We start from the raw sequence: 20,189 nt of genomic DNA, 5'->3' as shown, positions 1-20,189 counted from the left end.
TAAATCATTAAAAAAAAGTTTTTACCTTTATCCTGCACCTCTTTAGCACCACGCTCTGTTTCCATGGCCGCTTCACTTTCCATCCTTTCTATTGCAGCAAGAGCCTCTACAAGTTCTCCTTCTGGATCCGAACCGGGGTACATCCCCCCAAGATCCACCTCTGCTGGCCTGGCTCGTGACTGTCTCAGGATCAGCTTAGTGGGGTCTTTTGCCGGCGAGCCTACAATATCATACACTGCAGCCTTATCAGCTGAGTCCCGCTCGCCCTCGTTGGGCTTCAGACCATGCTGCTTGTCCGGGGAGCCCAGATGCAGTTCTTGAGCCCCATCACAAGGAGGAGTGTAAGGTGGAGATGACTGCAGTATGTGAGACGTGAAACCCGCCCTCATCTGATCCTAATTGTTTTCAGAGAAATACATAGTTAGAACAGCTTTTTAAAAAGTTGCTTTTATATAAAGAAAAGTAGTCAACCAATTTAGATTTTTTTTTTTATAGCCAGTATATGTAAAAATGTAGTAAAAAATAAATAAATACATAAATAAGGTTCAAATAAATTTCAAATATAGTAGAAAAGTATAGTAAGAATATGTGCATAGCAAATGCAGATAATGATTATTACATAATTACATAAATATTTATTAAATTTGAAATAATAAATGTTTTTTTTTTTTTTTTTTTTACATTAAACCGATTCATTTAGATGGCAACTTTGTGATTGTGTAATCTTATTATAGAATTACTGAATTTTTACCAACAGTACACTCAGTAAAATCTGGTAAGTCTGAGTGCACAGGAAATCAAATTTTTTGGTAAATTGGCAATATAAAGCGAATATATTTTATAGTAAAAATACCTACATAACTGCTTAAATTATATTTATTTTACATAATTTTTACTAAATTAAAAGTAATTTTAAAATTATTAGAATTTAGATGGCAACTTCTTGATTCTAACTAACAGTATTTTTAAATTTTTAAAAATGTGAATAAACAGGAAGTAAACATTTTAACAGTGCACTTAGTACAATCTTGTAAGTCTATGCACGCTAGGAATCATATTTTTGTCAAATAAAGACAAGGAAGTACCAACTTTACATACAGCACTCAGTAAACATGACATTAAATTATATAAATGCATACTTGTTGAATGCTGATGGTAGATGAGAAAGTATTGTAGCATTTGCTTATTACTAATAACAAAATTAAATGCTTTCTATTTGCGCTGTCAAAATAAAAGTCCCATGTTGTCCCTAAAGTCTATGTTGCTTGACTATTAATGCAGAACAGACTTTTACATACCTTATTCTCGTGAACATTTCTCATGCCTCCTGGAATCATCGGGCTTGCTACTGAACCTGGGAAAAACAGAATGAAAGTCCAAATGAGCCAGAGAACTGAGAAAGCTGTCTATCAATGGAAGAGCTTCGGTACAGATCTGCCTATGTGTGCGTCTTCATGCAGACCTTGCTGTAGGTGCTGGTGTTGACTGTATGCTGGAGGGTGTGGGTACTGTCTGTAGCTGGCAGCAGGGCTCTGAGGGGCATAAGGGCTGGGCACTGGGCTGCTCTGCTGAGGCAAAAACCGTCCACCAGAGCCAGACTGTCCTGGCACAAAACGCCTAGCATAAGAAAAAGGAAGGGACATGGTCAGCAAAGAATTTTTACTAAGTCTACATGCCATCACTGATTCATAAAAAAAATGAACATCAAGCTATTTATTTGAAATGTTTTTATTAGGAAGAAAACTACATTTTAAAGTATATTAAAAAAAGAAAAGAGTTATTTTAAATTGCACTGTGTTTTTGATTAAATAAAAGCAGCCTTGGTGATAATAAAAGACTTCTTTAAAAAATTTAATTGTATGTATAGTTAAACAGTTTGTTCAGACCTCAAATAAAATGCCACACAAAGTGGATATCATGTGTTTCAGTTATCAAATTATTTATTAAAAGAAAATATTCTTCATCACAAGAAAGAAAATGAAAGTGTAGCAAATAAAATATATAATTATAAGACTGTTTTATGTTAACATAGAGCTGCACGGTTTGGGGGAAGAAATGGCTTTAATTGTAAATATCAGCAGTTGTTGGTTAGCTTTGTTCAATGAAAAACATGACAAATAATAATCAGAAGTTAGTCCACATAAAAACTTAATTAGAAGGCAGGCTCACCCAGAGGGGCTGTGGGACATAGGGGACTGGTAATTGGCAGAGGCTGGACTTCCCTGCATTGAGCCATGTGTGATTTTATACGGCGGTGCCATTGACTGCTGACTTATACCTGGGAAATACAAGAATGTGAACAACAGTCTGGATGAGAAACAACACAGGCAGAAAAGCAACTATAAGAACATTTTAAAAAGCTAAAAAGACTGTCAAGGGTCCAATGAGCCAGATAAAACCATTACCGTATTTTCCGCACTATAAGGTGCTCTTAAAAGCCTTTAATTAAAAAAAAAAAAAATGTTGACATTCCCTTTAGCACAGCTTCATCTAGTGGATGCATAACGCAAACCGAGTCAAACGTTTGACTGCAGTAAGTTCTATTCCAGTGGTTCTCAACCTTTTTTTCCCACCGGGCCGCATCATGGTCCAAGTGCAAGTCTCACGGGCCGCACGCATATAATTTACATATTACGTCACCAATACAAACCAACCTGATTTATAATATTATAGCCTAAATATTATGATATCTAATCGATTAGATTCATTGAAATAAATAAATAATTCTACTCCCCATAAATAAAACACCTGATGCTGTCGGGAACTGAAAAATTTTGTGAAATTCGGCTCGATGTAGTAACAGCACAATGAAGTTGCGATTGTAAAGCCTGTGTTATAATTTCCGCATGAGCAATCCAGACGCAGACACGGCCAGCGTGGACGCGGACTTCTTCCATTTATACTTACACATCGCTGTCTTTATATTCTTTATTGACGGATTGCACAGGTTCGATTGGCAATGGGCTTCTTCACACTGCCTGAACATGTGCAATTGTGCCTTCGAAGCCTACTGACCACGCGCACCTGTCCGCACGGTCGTCTGTTCAGAGCCGGCTCTCCAATGGCGATTTTTATGTCACGCCTACCTAGTGGTCCATAGCGGACTCGCGGACGCGTAAAGTCTAACAGAGGCTTTAAGATGCAGTCTGTAAGACGGGCACGGGAGCATGACCCTGACGCACAACATTGCAGAAAATGTGACAAATTTGTCATTTCTGATGCTCAATTTTACCGAACTAATAGCTGTTGATGAATATTTGAATTGAATTCTGCCAAAGTGCACGCTTGTATGTGTTCGTAATGTTATCTGAGTAAGTCTGTTCATGTCTGAAAATAATTTATGAAAAACAAAATAATTTCGCATAAAAACATTAGGTTATAGTGTTGGGCGATATGGTCATTTTTCAAATCGTCATATCGTCAGCCCGTGAGATCGACGATACACGATCTTATCGTGCATGGGTGGAGCAAGAGAGAGACTCTTTGTTCTTGTGTTTTAAACCGTGCAGGTGCGTGAGAGAGCCTATGGAATCACCAATTATTGAAAAAATATAAACATACTTTAAAACATACTGATAAACTATACTTAAATATAAAAATACTGTATTTAAAACAGCTACGTTCATATATATAGTCGGACACAACTGTCATATCGTGAGTCCTGTGACAATTTGCTGCATCTGTGTGCGGAAGTTATCAGTCTAAATGTTCTGCATAATCAGTCAACGGTGAAAATCAATATTAGATTTCAGTTAAAGTCCAACAGTTTAACACTAATATTGGGCATAAACGAACAAGTTAAATATAAAGTATTTAAACAGGTAAGTTCATATATTTGGAGTAAAGTTGAATTGAACTGATGTATCAGTCATACAGCGCGCCTCATGACGAGCTCGACGCACCGCAACAGAAACAAGAATGAGATGCATTCTAACATAACTGTGGCATTAAACTCAGTGAGGGCTCGTTTAAAATAGTGCACATATATAGGCCGTTCAGATTACTTGCAATGAAACACCTTATATCTGCAGAAGATGTACGTCTGTTTGTGGATGGTGACTTAGTAACGGCCAAAACTCTGTATTTTGCATGCATCACATTATAGTGCAGTGTGCATGAAAATAATAACAAGGCTGCAGAGCAAACTTGTCATCCATAGTGGTTCTCACGTAGTCCTTCTACGTCATCACCACATAGTGAGTGTTTTAAGTGATAAGTCTAATAGAAGGTCTACGTGAGAACCGCTATGGATGATAAGTTCGCTCTGCCACCTTGTTAATATTTTGTCTTTACTTTATTTGTAACGCCAAGAAAGAGTTAATCTGTCATTTATGACAAGAGCGTGTTGTCGTGTAGCAGCCATTAAATGTGTGGGACACCAACTCCTCGTTTTCTATCTCTTTCATTTCATGGATTTAACGAGTTATCAGAGTCAAGGCGGACAGTTTCAGTGACTACAGGCTCTAATCCTCCTGCGCTCGCACGCGCTCTGTGTGTGTGTGTGAGAGAAATGCAATGCTGAAATGAAATAGCTGGGCAGTTTTATTTTAATAAGCAGCCTAATAAAAATAATAGTTATTATTATTATAATCTAATACATTAATAGGAAAATGAGCCTAATATCATCTTGATTATCGACAGAGAAATCTGCTTATGTCGATATCTCTGACTATCGTGGATACACGATACTATCGTCTATCGGCACAACCCTATTAGGTTATAGCTTATATTTTTTTAGTAGCCTATTTTAAAAAAAAAATTAATGTACAAAATAGAATTAATTGTAAAACTAAAAGTTTACAAAATCCGGTGCGCCCTATATATGAAAACAGTTCTAAAATAGGCCATTCATTGAAGGTGCGCCTTATAATGCGGAAAATACGGTACTTCATCTTTGCTGCTATTTAGGAAAATAGCAAAGAATGAAATAATTCAGTCAAAAGGTCCTTACAATGAAGTCACAAAACTTTAAATAATAAATATTTATTAAATAGACATTAAATATTCATATAATAAATTATATTATATAAAGAATTGTTATATTTAATTCATATTTCCTTTTTTATTATTCTTTCATGCATTTTAATGTGCCAATTCCATCACCACATGTTAAAATAATGTATGTTGTCCAAAAGTTTCCTATTTATTTTTAGGCACTAATGGGGCTATTTTTTTATTTGATGTGCTATGCAATTATACTCTAAATTCACACTACACATGTTCTGTCACAACATCAGTTTGTATTGTTTTGTGATGCTGTTAATGTAATGCAGACTTTGCAAAGAGGCTTTTGCTGAAGAATGGTGCAGTGGCATCTGAATTAGATGTGGAAAATATCTCCATTTAACATGCTTTTCATATTAGCATAAAACTTCTTTTTTGTCATACATAACTTGAAACAAAATCTAATTTTTTATTTCTCCATACCACAGATTATGGAGAAATAATTCATTTCGTTTTGTTTCTTTCTTCCAACGTTTCATAAATGTTATTTTCTTTGAATAACTGAAGGTAAAAAAAAAACAAAAAAAAAACACACATTCCTCTTTCTGTAGTTCTAGTGGAAATATTAACATGTTCTGGGAAAGAAAAGGGAGGCAATGTCTATCTTATCAGAAGGACACAAGCTGCAGAGATAACTACCGTATTTTCTGGACTATAAGTCACACTTTTTTTCACAGTTGGCTGGTACTGCGACTTATAGTCAGGTGCGACTTATTTATCAAAATTAATTTGACATGAACCAAGAGAAATGAACCAAGAGAAAACATTACCGTCTACAGCCGCGAGAGGGCGCTCTATGCTGCTCAGTGCTCCTGTGGCCTACCACTGCAAATTCAGTGATTCAGGGATTCAAGGAAGTGGAGCTTGGTGAACTTGCTTAACGTTACCGGTAACTGTTGGACTCACTGGATTGTTATGTTAATTTTAGTGAACGAGTCAGTCTTTTGTTCGTGATCTGGCACGGCTCAGTGTTCATCTTCAGTTCTCTCTTCACAGCAGTTCAGTCAGTGTACTGTTTGAGTGCATGCATTACTCCGGGATATTGGTTTGTTTGAACTCAGAGGGAGTGTCAGCCACATTAAAAAAGTTAACAGCTTAAGTCATTTGTGGATAGGGCTGTGACGGTTGCCGTGACAACCGCGTCACCACGGTGGTCGGTTGCTACCGCGGTTATCACGTGACGTCACAAACTCTATAGCAAGCATAATACAAAGTTTTGTATATAAGTGTAATAACTGTAATAGTTGCAAATTCTAAGTCTATGGTAATTAACAAATTACCTCAAACACAGCGTTTCCTTTAGATTGGCAGATTTGAGCGCAGGAAAATACAGTTTATGCATTCAGCAAATTAATTTAGTGTTGGGCGATGGATCTTGTTGGGAAAGCAAATACCACATCACCGATCTGGAGTCATCTGCATTCATGTCACCCATCAGCGTTTGCGATCACGAGAACTTGTGCAAACGCTGATGGGTGACATGAATGCAGATTCAGAGGCTGGTCAGGTTTGGTGAGGCTTTCTCCAAACTGGCCAAATACAAACGAGACAGCGATGAATAAAAGATGGTAACAATAAATATGGCAACGATTCCTATTTCAAAGAGAGCGCGTGCAGGTGAGGAGTTAGCTACTGAGCTTGCTTGGTGGCGGAAAAGTAAACCGGATACAACACAACTGCGTTACGACAGGTTAAGTATGTCTAGTGTATTTACAGGACATTTGAACTCTGTGTCAGTAGCCTACCTCACAGACCGGACGGGGATTGATCATGTCGTTGTGCTGCATCCAGTGTAGCATCACTGATTATAATGAGTATTTTGTTGCGCTGCGTCGCTCGCGTCCGTTAGACAGGGTGTATTTAACTTTCTTATTTAGGCTACTTTCTTGTTTAACTGCATTATTTTTTATATATTTATTTTAGTGTTTTGCAGGCAGCGTTCACTGACAGAAATGCTCAAATAAACACAAACTGACGAGTTAAATAGGATGTGTTAGATGAGTGAGACATTGCTGGGCTGATTTCTAAACGTGCATACATATATTTGATTGAACTTTATTGTCCAGTCTGTTTTCACAGAGAGGAAATTTTTCTTTGACACTGTAACATACATTCATTCGCAGTTTGAGCACCGCCTTTGAGCACATGGTCGTCCGCGCTCGCTTAACTTGCACATGATAATAAAGTGAAGTGGAGCGCGTGTCTGAAACGTTTCCTGTTCAGTCATTCTGCGACTGAATAAATTCACTTCTTGTCATGAGAAAAAGTGACAGAAGCAGCAGTTGTGAGTGGGTGGCCATCCCCGTCCCTACGTAAAATAATTTGAATACGTTAAACTGGAAAGAAATTATCGCCTTCGTTAACGAGCAAATTTTGACACTAATATATTTATACGTTTTTCAAACTTTCAAACTTTTTCAAAAAAAAAATTTCAAACACCGCGCCACCGGCGGTTGTTGGTCCATGATTACCGCGGTGTTAAAAATCAGCCACCGTCACAGCCCTATTTGTGGATTAATGCTTATTGGAGATGCGAACTGTTTCTAACGATTCAGTTCGATTTGGTGAACTGGTTCAAAAAGATCCGGTTACATCGAATGATTCGTTCACAAACCGGATATCACAAACTGCTTTGTTTTGAACTCTCTCACACAACAGACATGGAAGAGAAGACAATGTTGAATAAAGTCGTAGTTTTTGCTATTAATGTATTTTCGATGCTTCAAAATATTCTAACTGACCCTCTGATGTCACATGGACTACTTTGATTGAAGTTTTTCTTACCTTTCTGGACATGGACCATATACCGTACACACAGCTTAAATGGAGGGACTGAGAGCTCTCGGACTAAATCTAAAATATCTTAAACTGTGTTCCGAAGATGAACGGAGGTTTCACAGGTTTGGAACGACATAAGGGGATAGTTATTAATGACATAATTTTCATTATTGGGTGAACTAACCCTTTAACATACCGGGCACCTATTCTGTTGTTCTATGTACTATTGTGTACCGTTAGCTGAATAATTTGCCTTTCCATTACCAATATCTGTTCTTGGTCTTGGATTTTATTAAATAAATTAAGTGAATATTTAAGTTAACAGTTTTCAGTTGTTTTCAGTGGTAGGCTACAGGAGCACTGAGCAGCATAAAGCGCCCTCTCGCTGCTGTAGACGGTAATGTTTTCTCTTGGTTCTAAATAAATGCGAATTACAGTCCAGTGCGTCTTACATGTTTTTTTCCTCGTCATGATGTATATTTGGACTGATGCGACTTATACTTAGGTGCGACTTATAGTCCGAAAAATACGGTAAACATTCTGTTGACAGATTCACATATCTCGTTATATTTAATTGCTTGGGTGAAAGTAACCTGACAGCAAACCAGCAACCCAAAAGTTAGTATTGTTGCAAGTGAAACATACAGTAGAAACATTATGTGTGGTTTTAAATAATGACCCAGATCTTGAAATACATTTATTAGCCTTAGAGTAAGGGAAGCTTGGGAAATGAGAGCATCCAAGGAGCGTGTGAATGCTATGGATTTATTTTAAATCTTTTAAATGTTCTTTAAATGTTATCGGTTTTAGGCTTTTTCAGGGCACCTATTCAGCCTGTTGTTCTATGTACTATTGTGTACCGTTAGCTTAATAATTTGCCTTTCCATTACCAATATCTGTTCTTGGTCTTGGATTTTATTAAATAAATTAAGTGAATATTTAAGTTAACAGTTTTCAGTTGTTTTCAGTGGTAGGCTACAGGAGCACTGAGCAGCATAAAGCGCCCTCTCGCGGCTGTAGACGGTAATGTTTTCTCTTGGTTCTAAATAAATGCGAATTACAGTCCAGTGCGTCTTACATGTTTTTTTCCTCGTCATGATGTATATTTGGACTGATGCGACTTATACTTAGGTGCGACTTATAGTCCGAAAAATACGGTAAACATTCGGTTGACAGATTCACATATCTCGTTATATTTAATTGCTTGGGTGAAAGTAACCTGACAGCAAACCAGCAACCCAAAAGTTAGTATTGTTGCAAGTGCAATCTGTTAAGCTTGTAGTATTAACGTTCCTGTGGCTCAGTGGTAGAGCATTGCGTTAGAAGCAAAAGGTTGTGGGTTTGATTCCCAGGGAACATGTTAGGTAAAAAATGTTTTGCATAAATCATTAAATGTACAAATGTAATGTATTAGTTTCCCTACATGCTCAGATTGACTCTTACCCGCCTGGTCCGCATACTGGGGAATGCTGGGTGCGGTCTTATTCCTGAAGATGCTGGGGTTCCTAGACACCAAAAGCTGCAGCAGAACTGGTACATCTCCCTCCAACTCATCACTGCCAAGGCTGTCCTTCAGCTCTCTGTGAAAAACATATCCGAGTTTACACACTCAAAGACCACTGAAAGAGTACAGAGGGACCCTATGATTTCCAAAATGCAGAAAATACTCTCAGAATCCAGTTATAAAAATAAAATTTACTTTATAACACAAGAATTTCAGATAATTTGGCTGTGCACTTAAACTGTGCTATGAACTAGAGGATATTAAACTGCAAAAGTCTATGTCTGCATGTGTGAATGAGTGGCAGTTTTGTCTACTACACATTCTTGATGCTTGTGGTGTTTTTTAGCATCTGTTTGAAGACATCAGCATTTCACCATTTAATTTGGAAAAACAGAATCTCAAAGGATTCCACTACAACCCATTAAAATAAACGTCTGGTTTAACTTGAAGAAATTATGACAAGTATATAACTACTGTACATGCAGAATGTACTTTTTAAAGGAATATAAAATTAAAATATAAAATTGTCCATGTTTTCCTTTAAAATGTAAATCTATTTTGAGCAGCACTTTTAATTGACCTAACGTTAAGCCCCACCCCTCAAACACATGAGCTAATGACAGTTGAGTATAAGTTGCATGGGGAGCAGAACTCGGAAACCTGTAGGTTTCAGAGCCATAGAGAAACATTGGAAAATCCGAAGCTTTCATTGGTTTGATGGTGTTTATGCTACAAAAATGGAAAAACAATGTGCTTGTGGTACTTGTAACACTTTTTCCAGGTTTCCTGAGAGGATGGGCAATAGAATTTATTTTATTTCATTTCCTAAACCCACAGCAAAATGTACCAAAGCATTCACCCCGAATCCCAATGAAGACAAAAACATTTATTTCCTGGTTATCATACTTTCATTAAGTAACAATTTTCATCTGCTCAAGCAGAACATTAATATAATCTTGCATCAGTTATATTACAAACCTAAATAGCAAACTGTTCTCACATCATGTACAGTGCAAGTCAAAAACACAAATGAAGGTCTACATTTCAGTGCCTCTCCATATTAAACTGGTTAAAATGTACATTCATTTAATCGTACCCTGTGATACATGAACACTGTTAATCCTGCATGTTGTCATCCGCAATCAAACGTGCATTAATAGTTTTATGCATTCATTTGATTTGCACCATTTTGGATATTTTTTTTTATCATAAAACACAAATTCTGAAAAAATTTAACATTTCATTGGGTCAAGTTCTTTTATTAAGTAATTATAAAGTAATTAATGGTGCAATAGGTGATTGTCTTCAGAAAATGTTTTTTGTTATACTGGTTGAAAGTCTCTTCACATCCCGACGGCAATCATTAAGTAAAGTGGTTTAAATTTTCTTATCTGTATTTATCAATTCTGTGGAAGGCGTAGGACCAAGAAATGTATGTCCAATCAAAATGCTCAGTCCGAGCATTAACGCATTCACACACGCTGTGCAGACAGAGCTAGAATGGCAGACAAACATTAACAACAACCTCCTTCCTAGTATTGTAGTACTTTTAAAGTTTTCTCGCTGGTTAATGACACATGATGTAGCCCAGCAGTTCCCAATTCCAGTGCTCGCACACATATTTTGCTTGTCTCGCTTAGTTCACACAACCGATTCAGATGACCAACTGGAGCTACATGAATGAACTGTGTTCCAATTGATATGATCCCTACACCATGTTCATTAGGGTTGGGTACCCAAACCCGTTACCAATATGGCACCAGTACCTGTGGAACATTCACATCAGTGTGATTGACAGAGATACAGTAGAAACATTATGTGTGGTTTTAAATAATGACCCAGATCTTGAAATACATTTATTAGCCTTAGAGTAAGGGAAGCTTGGGAAATGAGAGCATCCAAGGAGCGTGTGAATGCTATGGATTTATTTTAAATCTTTTTAATGTTCTTTAAATGTTATCGGTTTTAGGCTTTTTATTTATTTATTTTTATAGAAGTATCGATTCAGGCACCAGTACCATTTTAAAAGTATCGAATCGATACCCAACCCTAGTGTTCATTGCCTACTCCAGGGTTCCAAACAAAAAAATAGAGTAAGGAGCCATTGGCTCCTATAAGAAAAAAACTTAGGTGCCAAATGATTTTTTTAGGTGCCACAGAATAAAAATGTTTTATGCGTTTTATTTAAATTATTTATTTTACATTTTAACTTTTTAATCATACTGAAGTGTTTATGTCTCATCTTTTCTTGACTTTATCAGCATTTTAATCCATCTTGTAGATGACCTGGGAATGAAGGTTCACTTAAAGTGGGAGCTAAATGTCTTTTCCAACTTGAAACATACAGTCATGCGTTGTTTATTACACAAAATCTGTACCAATATCATGGACCATAAGCATCACTTGGCCCCTGAGTATAGTTCGGGGTCCTCCTCAATGCATCCTGTAAATGTTCTCATACTCTCTTAAAAATAAAGGTGCTTCATGATACCATAGAAGAACCTTTTTTCCTGTCCTAAATGGTTTCATAAAGAACCTTTAACATTTGAAGACAATAACAGATTATGAAAAGGTCAGAAAGAGATTGTTCTTCAAAGAGCCTTTGACTGAATGGTTCTTTGTGGAACCAAAATTGTTTGTGAAGAACCTTTTAAGCTCCTTTATTTTTAAGAGTGCATGTCTTTCACACTTTCAGTCTGTTTTTCTTAATTAATAAAATTAAATTTTATAGGAGGAGTTGAATCATGTAGACAACAGGTTAAGTAAAAATATTAAAATTCAATAGCTCATAAATATAGCAAAATGCTCCTCTTTATAGTTATTTTTCTAGCTGACTGATGAGCTTATGGACACCGAAAGGTTACTGAAGTTAATATTACGTTGCAATGTTTACAAGCTTTACACGTTTTCCGCAGTTTGAAAGTGTTGTACTGTAGAATCTCTTATAAAATAGCCTACCTTTTGATGTTAATTCATGTTCATTATGTACTCTAGTAGTAAAGAGCAAGGTATGATAGGTTCACGTGCTGCTTGAACTGAGGCACTACTCGCGATTTGCGATTACTGGACGGCAAGTGCACTTAAAATAATGAAGTTCATGCATTAACAGAACACAGCATGGACTAAGATCTTGTTAAGAAGAAGACTTCTGATTATAAACGAGAACTGTTAACGATATTGCCAATATCCACACTGATGACAGCTTTACCTGTTGTAGTTTGTTCAAGATATGAACAAAATAGACACTAGTTTTTCTGCACTTTCTCTTCAAGTCTCCATCATTTCTCTCTCTCGCGCATTTATCAGGTGTGTGTCAGCGCTGCTGCGCGGCAGATGAGGACTGTTTAAAACTCTTTTTCCCACTAAAACTTTGATGCGCATTCTCTCAATGCGCGAACATAACAAAAGATGTGAATGCAAAACAATCAGGAAAAAAGGCATTACATGCAATTTTTTAAGAGATAACATGTAAATACATAGGCCTAGTCGCCAGTGGCGACCTCAGCAAAAACTTCAGTCGCATTTTAATATTTATGGTCGCAAATGCGACCGTTTTAGTCACAGTTTGGAGCCCTGTTCTCCCAGAGGGGTTTACTTCACTTCGGAACATGGACTGGAATTGGGAGCAACTGATGTGGCCTATTGTAGTAATGTTGTTTCTGGCATTCTGGTCTGTGATGAGCATGCGTTTAAAGGAGCGTGGCTTTGGACAGCGATTGCAGGGAGGGTAGGACATTCGCTTTCAGTGCTAAGGCTAATGTTAGCATTAAGATCTCCTATTGCACCTTTAATTAGACATTTTTTGATTATTACAATTTAATTATACCATTAAAACAGAATCCAGAAAAAATTAAAACAATAAATGTTTGAATGTTGTTTGAAACAAATAAAATATAACTGGTTTTATGGGGCAGATAGACCTGCCCGTGCAGAGAGTTAGATTTGGACAGAGCAGGCAAACAGAGGAGTGGTGCACATGCATATGCCTGCTCTGTCCAAATCTAACTCTCTGCACAGGGCAAACGTAAGCAGAAACTCACATGTGCTCCGTGGAGACATGGCTGAGGCCATTGGCGAGCTGAGAGACCAGAGTTTCATCCCTGCAGTCCATCAGATGGGCCACTTCCTCAGCTACATGCCCGCTGTACAGCAGGCTCTTCGTGGTGGTGCCCGGTAAAGGGGAGGGCAGGGGCAGCTGGTTCAACACTGTACATACAAAACAGAGTGTGGCAAAGCGTTCTTAAAAACAAGAAGACCCAGGGTGGAAATCTAACAGCCTAAATTGTAGCTAGTGATGTTCCGACTAATATCCCTAAAATCCCCTCTTCAGACATAATTTAGAGTCCAAGAAAGGAAATTCCTTTAAGCTAAACCTGAAGATACTCCAGATGCTACAGCAAAAGAACTTTATTTAAATAACTATAATATATATATTTGTAAATGCTGTTTTTTGAACTTAATGGTTTTCACAAAAAATATTATGCAGCACTTTTATTTTAAACAATTCATATAGGATAAATTACCCATTTTAAATCGTAGATACAAGCAAACCTGTGGCAACATGTCAGTTCAATACTACAGTATATGATAAATGGTTTTATCATACCGAAGTAAAAAAAGCATAAATCTTTATTATAACATTTTTTCAGAGGAAACCATTCTTAAGACCTACAATGACCATTATGCACAAAGCTCTGCTTCCGACAATATTGTAGGGATGCTGCGAAATGAAAATTCTGGGGCCGAAATGCACTTGGCCCAAAAACAAAACTGCTTTTAATAATTAGACTTATTCATAATTGTATTAAATAATATAATAGAATTTTGTAAGACTTTAATTTAACTCAATCATTTTAATTGAACACTGAATTAAAAATAAATGAATAAAAAATACAATAAAATAGGACAGAAAATATTTTACAATTAATATCAATATTATTTTTATTCAGTTCTATGCAACAGAATCAGATACAACTTTTTTGGACTAATTATCCAAATAATATATAGTCCTACAAAGCTATTATTATCAGAGCATGTGAGCAGAGCATATGGCCAACTTTTCAGACCCCTTTAGTGGCTTTTTTTTCCAAAAAAAACACCTAGCAACAAATCTATCAACTTCTTTGACAAACCTCATTTAGTTTCTGAGACTGTCCGGTACTTCCGCACAAGAGCGAGGTCTTGTTTTGCCAGCATACAGACACCTTTCTCTGCGTCTGCTCTGTTCAGCAAGCTCCTGACAGCAGCAGCGCTTTCATTTAAAAAAGATATTCTGTCGCTTCTAACTCTATTGCAGAGGTGGAAAGTAACGAATTACATTTACTCGCGTTACTGTAATTGAGTAGCTTTTTTGTGTACTAATACTTTTTAAAGTAATTTTTTTAATCTGTAATTTTACTTATACTTAAGTATATTTTGTTTGAAGTATTGTACTTCGCTACATTTTAAAACACATTAATTACTGAGTAAAAAAAAATAAAATAAAAAAAATAAATCGCTCCCTGGAAACTACGTCAGTAAATAATGGGCAGGAGGGCAAACTGGCGCTAAAATCACAAGAAAGATGCAGACGGACAAAACAGGCGTTAGTGGTGCAGACACCGCTGAAAACGAAACCCCGTCATGTTCTGAAGTTGAACTCAAGGAAATGAAGTGAACCCCTGGCCATGTGTATGCTCTATTATGCAGTGTAAGCTGTACTTGCCTAGGAAGACCAAACTAGCATCTTATAAAATCTCGACAAGACATCAACCCTTCGCAAGAATGTAGAGGTAAGCTAAATAATTGCATCGTTGCATTGGTGGTTAAAATGAAGCTTTGACATTTTAGCAAGAGGTTTTGCACAAATTAGCCAAAAAGACAGTGGTGAGGAGTGTGCTATATATATATCGTATATATAAGTTATATATATATTTTTTTGTTTGTTTTAATGATGTGCGCGCGCATTTATAGTGCGTTCTTTCACTGTGTGATTCAGTCTCCTAAAATGCATTTAGAATGATCACAAAATTGAAGATATAGGGGCAGAAAATTCACATATTTATATAATTTCATATATTAAATCAAAATCACACAAAGAATGCCATCTTTTCCTCCAAAAATCATCATGAATATATACATACATATATATAACAGTTCAGTAAACAAGTTAATTAAGAGACTTGCGTTTAAACGCCATATTGCCTTTTTAGCTCTATTTCTACAACAGAAAATAATTCCAAACACAGCCACCAAAGCACAGTTTTGCGTCTCTGAGCAACGTGACAGTGATTCGTTCCTGAATGAATCAACCGTTTAAATGATTCGGTTCAATCGCAATGACTCACTTATTAACAGTGACTTGCTGACACATACTGGCCATTTTAATTTCAAATTTAAAGTATCTTTTGATTTTTTTTAAATAATTAATTTCTTATCATTTCAAATGAGTATTCAACATTTTATGTCTTGTATATCAAAACATTATTCATGCATTTGTAACTGCAGGTTAAATGCATTCATGTCCTGCACTAAACAGTGTAATACATCTAAATGCCACTTCCAATGACTCTTCTGTATTTCCTCTGCATTAAAAGATGAGTTTGTTGATACTGATTTGCCTGGTAACAGCCCAAATGTTTTATTATTCTAAATAACTGATTCCTTTAATTAAAAACAACTAGTTTGAGATTAATAGACCTATCCCAGGGGTGTCAAACTCAGTTCCTGGAGGGCCGTAGCCCTGCAGAGTTTAGTTCTAACCCTGCTCCAGCACACATATCATGTAGTTTTCAAATAAACCTAAATGATTAGATTAGCTGGATCAGGTGTGTTTAATTAGGGTTATATCTAAACTGTGCAGGGCTACGGCCCTCCAGGAACTGAGTTTGACACCCTTGGCCTGTCCCATTTTTGACTCCCTCCCACTGTTAAAATGTAACTAAGTAATTTTTACTCTGAGTAAATTTTAAATGAGCTACTTTTTACTTTTACTTGAGTAGATTTTTAGACTGGTACTTTTACTTGTACTTAAGTAAAATAATTTTTGGCGGCCAAAACTTTGGTGCACCTCTATGATATTGTATAAAAAAAAAAAATTATAAAATACAACAAACTCCACATAAGTTGATTTTTAACAATTTATAAACCGTTTAGAACAGACCTATCATAAGCTTTCAAGTATTAGAGAATCCACAAGTGTGATTTAAACTTAATGTTGCGAGGAGGTGAAGAACTATGCTACCCATATTCCTAGTACAGCCCGACCGATATATCATTTCGCTGATTTTAGTGGCTGATGGCTATGTCGCAGATATGTATTTTTTTTTTTTAACACAACATAAAACGCAGATAAAATGCTTGTAAATTGTGTAGTTACATAGTTTGTCCATCAGAGCACGCTCCATTGTTTGCTCCTGGCGACTGTATGGAAGCAGTTTAAGTTTATTAGCTTCAGTTTAAATCTTAATACCACTGAAACTCTGAACAGCCATATTGCCGTAAAGGCACAGCAGATCTGCACCGGGAAAAAATAAAATAAAATAAAATCACACTTCCCCCTTTTCTAGAAAGTTTCGTCTGTGTTTGAAGACAGAGAGAGTGGGAGAGTGTCCAAAATTTTGACTGGCACTGTACTATAATATACACAAAGAATATCGACCTATATACCGATATCCTTTTTTACTCCTTAATATCGGTATCTGACCCCCCAAAAACTATATTTTCGGGCTCTAATTCCGATCCATATAACAGTGCTACCAATGCAAAGACATCACTGTTATTAGACAGGTCCCTCTACAAGCTAAAATATCTTTCTACAAAATACATATGAATTTTTCATTTTTCTGTTGTGAGATATGAGGTTGTTAATCTATGGTATATGCTTTAGCTGAAACCCATAAAGTATCACAAATTATGTAATCGAGTCAGTCTACCTTAATACTTAAATATTTGCATATATATGAATAATTTGCAATAAACCAAAAATATGTTGTATGATATGTGTGTAAATATGTTTCTATAATCATTCTTTAAATGAATAGTTTTCTATTTCTCCATTGATTTTAATTTGATTATCATTTGCAATTTTTTATGCGATTGTAGCTCCTACCCTCACCAAAGCCCTTATGTCACAGTCTTGAACCTTTGTTGCTTTGCCCAATTTTCAAATATGTCTTGCTCCAAATCAAGGTTTATAAAGTTGTGATTATGTTAAGTTAGCTAATGGCTTATAACGTTTTAAAAAAAAAACTTTTTAAAATCCCAATGGGAAGGATGAATAGAAAAAAATACTTCCAGAAATAATGCAGCTGAAAATGTGAATGACGAGTAGTGTGATGAGTGTACTTACAGTCAGTGAGACCAGCGATCCCAGCAAGGGATGTAATGGGCACATGTGGCATGTCCCCATTCATACTGACGGCTGGGCACAGAAGTCTTACGCACACAGAGTTCCAAAGAGATATTTATACACTAACCATCCCTCACATCCCACTCAATCCTAGGGAAGGAAAAAAAAAAAAAGTGTTTGAATGAGGTTGTGACATAGGATGTTGTTTAACATGCTTCATTTGTTTGTTATGGAGTCTTAACAAAAATATTGTGAATAGATCAACATAAATCATGCCCTTGCACCAAAACAGACACTACACTTCTAGGAAAAATCCACTCAGACGTACTGTCTGTAACAGGTGTATTGATTTCTGTGTACACTAACTGCCACATAGAGGAGCATTAAGTGAGACCGATAACATCTACAACAGTGCAGATAGCCTGATGGACACACCCACTCCGGATGGACAGAGGATGGACCATGGACACACACCCTTCATAAGATATGCAAACCCAGCCCTGTCTCTCTCAGGGGACCAATGACAGCTGGAAGATGGTAAGCAGTGCATAGTAAGCACAAAAGAGCAGATGCAAAGAAGCAGACCTCACAAAATCAAAATCAAGCACATTTTACACATATTCAAAACAACATACTGCATCATTGCTCAGAAGACAACACATAAGCAGCGTGTATTTGTGTTTAAATGCATTTCCAATTATTACAAAATCTTCTGACATCAAAAGAAAATTCAGCATATATTTCCGCATCCGGGCAATTTAATGCATATTAATATTCATGTACAATTTGCATGTGAAACTGCATTCGGAAGGTAAACACTCCAGCGATGAGCTATAACGGTCAAATAACTGATGGCAGCCGGTGTATTTCTGTTGCACTGGCCCTTTAAATACCAATACTTCACTTATTTATATTAATGAAACCATTCCCATCACTTGCGTGTAGGTTTTATGACAACTCAGCAGCCACATTCACATAATGCTTTTTTTCATAAAACCTAGTTAGAATTTAAAATCTAACAATAAGGAACGATATCAATATCTACAGCAATAACACGTTTAAATGTATTACTTAATGAAAACAGGGTGAAAGCGACTTTCAATTGGTCAAGTTCTGAATGCAATTATCTGCCCAGTTTATAGTATTATTGTCTAAATCGTTAATGCAAATTGCTATTAAAGGATGTGGCAAGTCATACAATAAAGTAAAGCAACACATCTGTGCAAACAGGGTAACAAAATGATCAAAAACACAAGTGTTGACAAGTCGATCACCAGAGAGAGGAACCATTCATCCTCAAAGCGTTTCACTAACGTTTATTCAGACTCAAAACATGGCTTACACAGCAAAGTTATGAACACCAGAGATTGTAAATATTTACCATAATTAGCTTTCAAGCCACTTGTGGGTAATCGAGAGACGCTTAGGTATTATTTCGACTATTAGCAAAGCGTTAGCTCGGAACTTAATAGATTTCTTGCAGTGACTCGCTAATTAGCATTGCTCTAATCTGATATGTGAATTCTTACAGGAACCCGAGCCGCTTGCATTCCTATTTATTTAACTAACAAATTTAATTATCTCACATACAATTTTCTGTAAACAGTTCAGTCATTTAGTCTGACTAAACGATAGCCGCCGCTATGCTAAATGCTCGCGAAAGCTAGTTCGGCTACGCACATCTTTCTATCGTTCGCGAACAATAAAAAAAAACACTTTTCGCTTTCCACCGTCCTCTCTTCTCCCTGTGCGTCAGGCGACGAACCGTTTTCGGTCTGTGTACAACATATCTGTGTATAATCCGTTTGAGTTCCCACACAAAAACATTCGTCCGTGTTTGTGTCGCGAGGCCTCAGCGAGCTCCCCAGAAGCCTCGGACTCTACGCGCGAGCTCGACGCCGGGTCACGCGCTTCCCGCCACGGGGGCGCGCCGCAGGAGAGCGACGACTAAGCAGAGCCGTTACGACGTTATACTCCTCAGAGCCCCTCCGTGGAGGAAAAAACGAAATGTGGTAGGGGAACGCGAAGACGGAAATTGTGACCGGGGTTCATATTTACCTTAGCTTGGGGTAACTTCAAAGAAGAAAAAATAAGGGGACTGTTGGGATGAGAGGTTGGTTGTCGGTCTGCTGTGAGTCTCTGGCTCCCCCTTTCTGCTATAAACAGATCAGCGCGAGCTAGTGGGGTTTGATTAGCCGAGCCAGCTAACAACAAGCCAACTCTATCTTTATCTGGGGTGGGGGAGGTCAGGCTTTCTCTCATCACACTTTAAATATACTTATTAATTAAGCCGAGTTTTATTCAGCTCCTCTTTAACTTGACACATCGCGTCAATGTTCGCAAAACATATTTGCTCACGTCTTTGTTTGCCAACAAAAAGCCCCACAACTGACGCTTTGTCGCTAGTCAGAGGGAATTGTAGGATGACCGGAAATAAAAATACTAATAACGTGATTATTTAACGTGATTAGTCTTTTTTTTTTTTACATCAGGTTACGAACGACAAAATTCTTGAGCGATTAAAGTCTTATTTTTTAAGATATTTATTATTATATATTTTTTTTTATTAGTTGG

At 36.9% G+C, this 20,189-nt stretch overlaps 1 protein-coding gene across 2 annotated transcripts in view; it reads right to left on the bottom strand.

Annotated features, from left to right (window-relative positions):
- LOC132140033 (nipped-B-like protein A) overlaps positions 1-19,971 on the bottom strand; it is a 47,380-nt gene extending 27,409 nt beyond the window's left edge. The window contains exons 1-8 of one of the 2 annotated variants that reach the window (XM_059548801.1): positions 19,674-19,971; positions 17,616-17,765; positions 13,327-13,492; positions 9,226-9,362; positions 2,170-2,278; positions 1,463-1,617; positions 1,299-1,354; positions 26-395 (exon numbers count right to left, since the gene is read on the bottom strand). In XM_059548801.1, coding sequence (XP_059404784.1) covers positions 26-395; positions 1,299-1,354; positions 1,463-1,617; positions 2,170-2,278; positions 9,226-9,362; positions 13,327-13,492; positions 17,616-17,679 — 1,057 coding nt within the window. In that variant the 5' untranslated portion in view covers positions 17,680-17,765; positions 19,674-19,971. Of the gene's footprint in view, positions 1-25; positions 396-1,298; positions 1,355-1,462; positions 1,618-2,169; positions 2,279-9,225; positions 9,363-13,326; positions 13,493-17,615; positions 17,766-18,996; positions 19,620-19,673 lie in introns of those variants that run through there. The other variant, XM_059548802.1, reaches the window with a different exon arrangement.
- Between the last annotated feature and the right edge of the window lie 218 nt (positions 19,972-20,189).

The sequence above is a fragment of the Carassius carassius genome, chromosome 4 (assembly GCF_963082965.1).
Source record: "Carassius carassius chromosome 4, fCarCar2.1, whole genome shotgun sequence".
NCBI classification, from domain to species: Eukaryota; Metazoa; Chordata; class Actinopteri; order Cypriniformes; family Cyprinidae; genus Carassius; species Carassius carassius.
The sequence above is the reverse complement of the archived record's forward strand: the minus strand, read 5'-3'. Positions and strand labels throughout refer to the sequence as shown.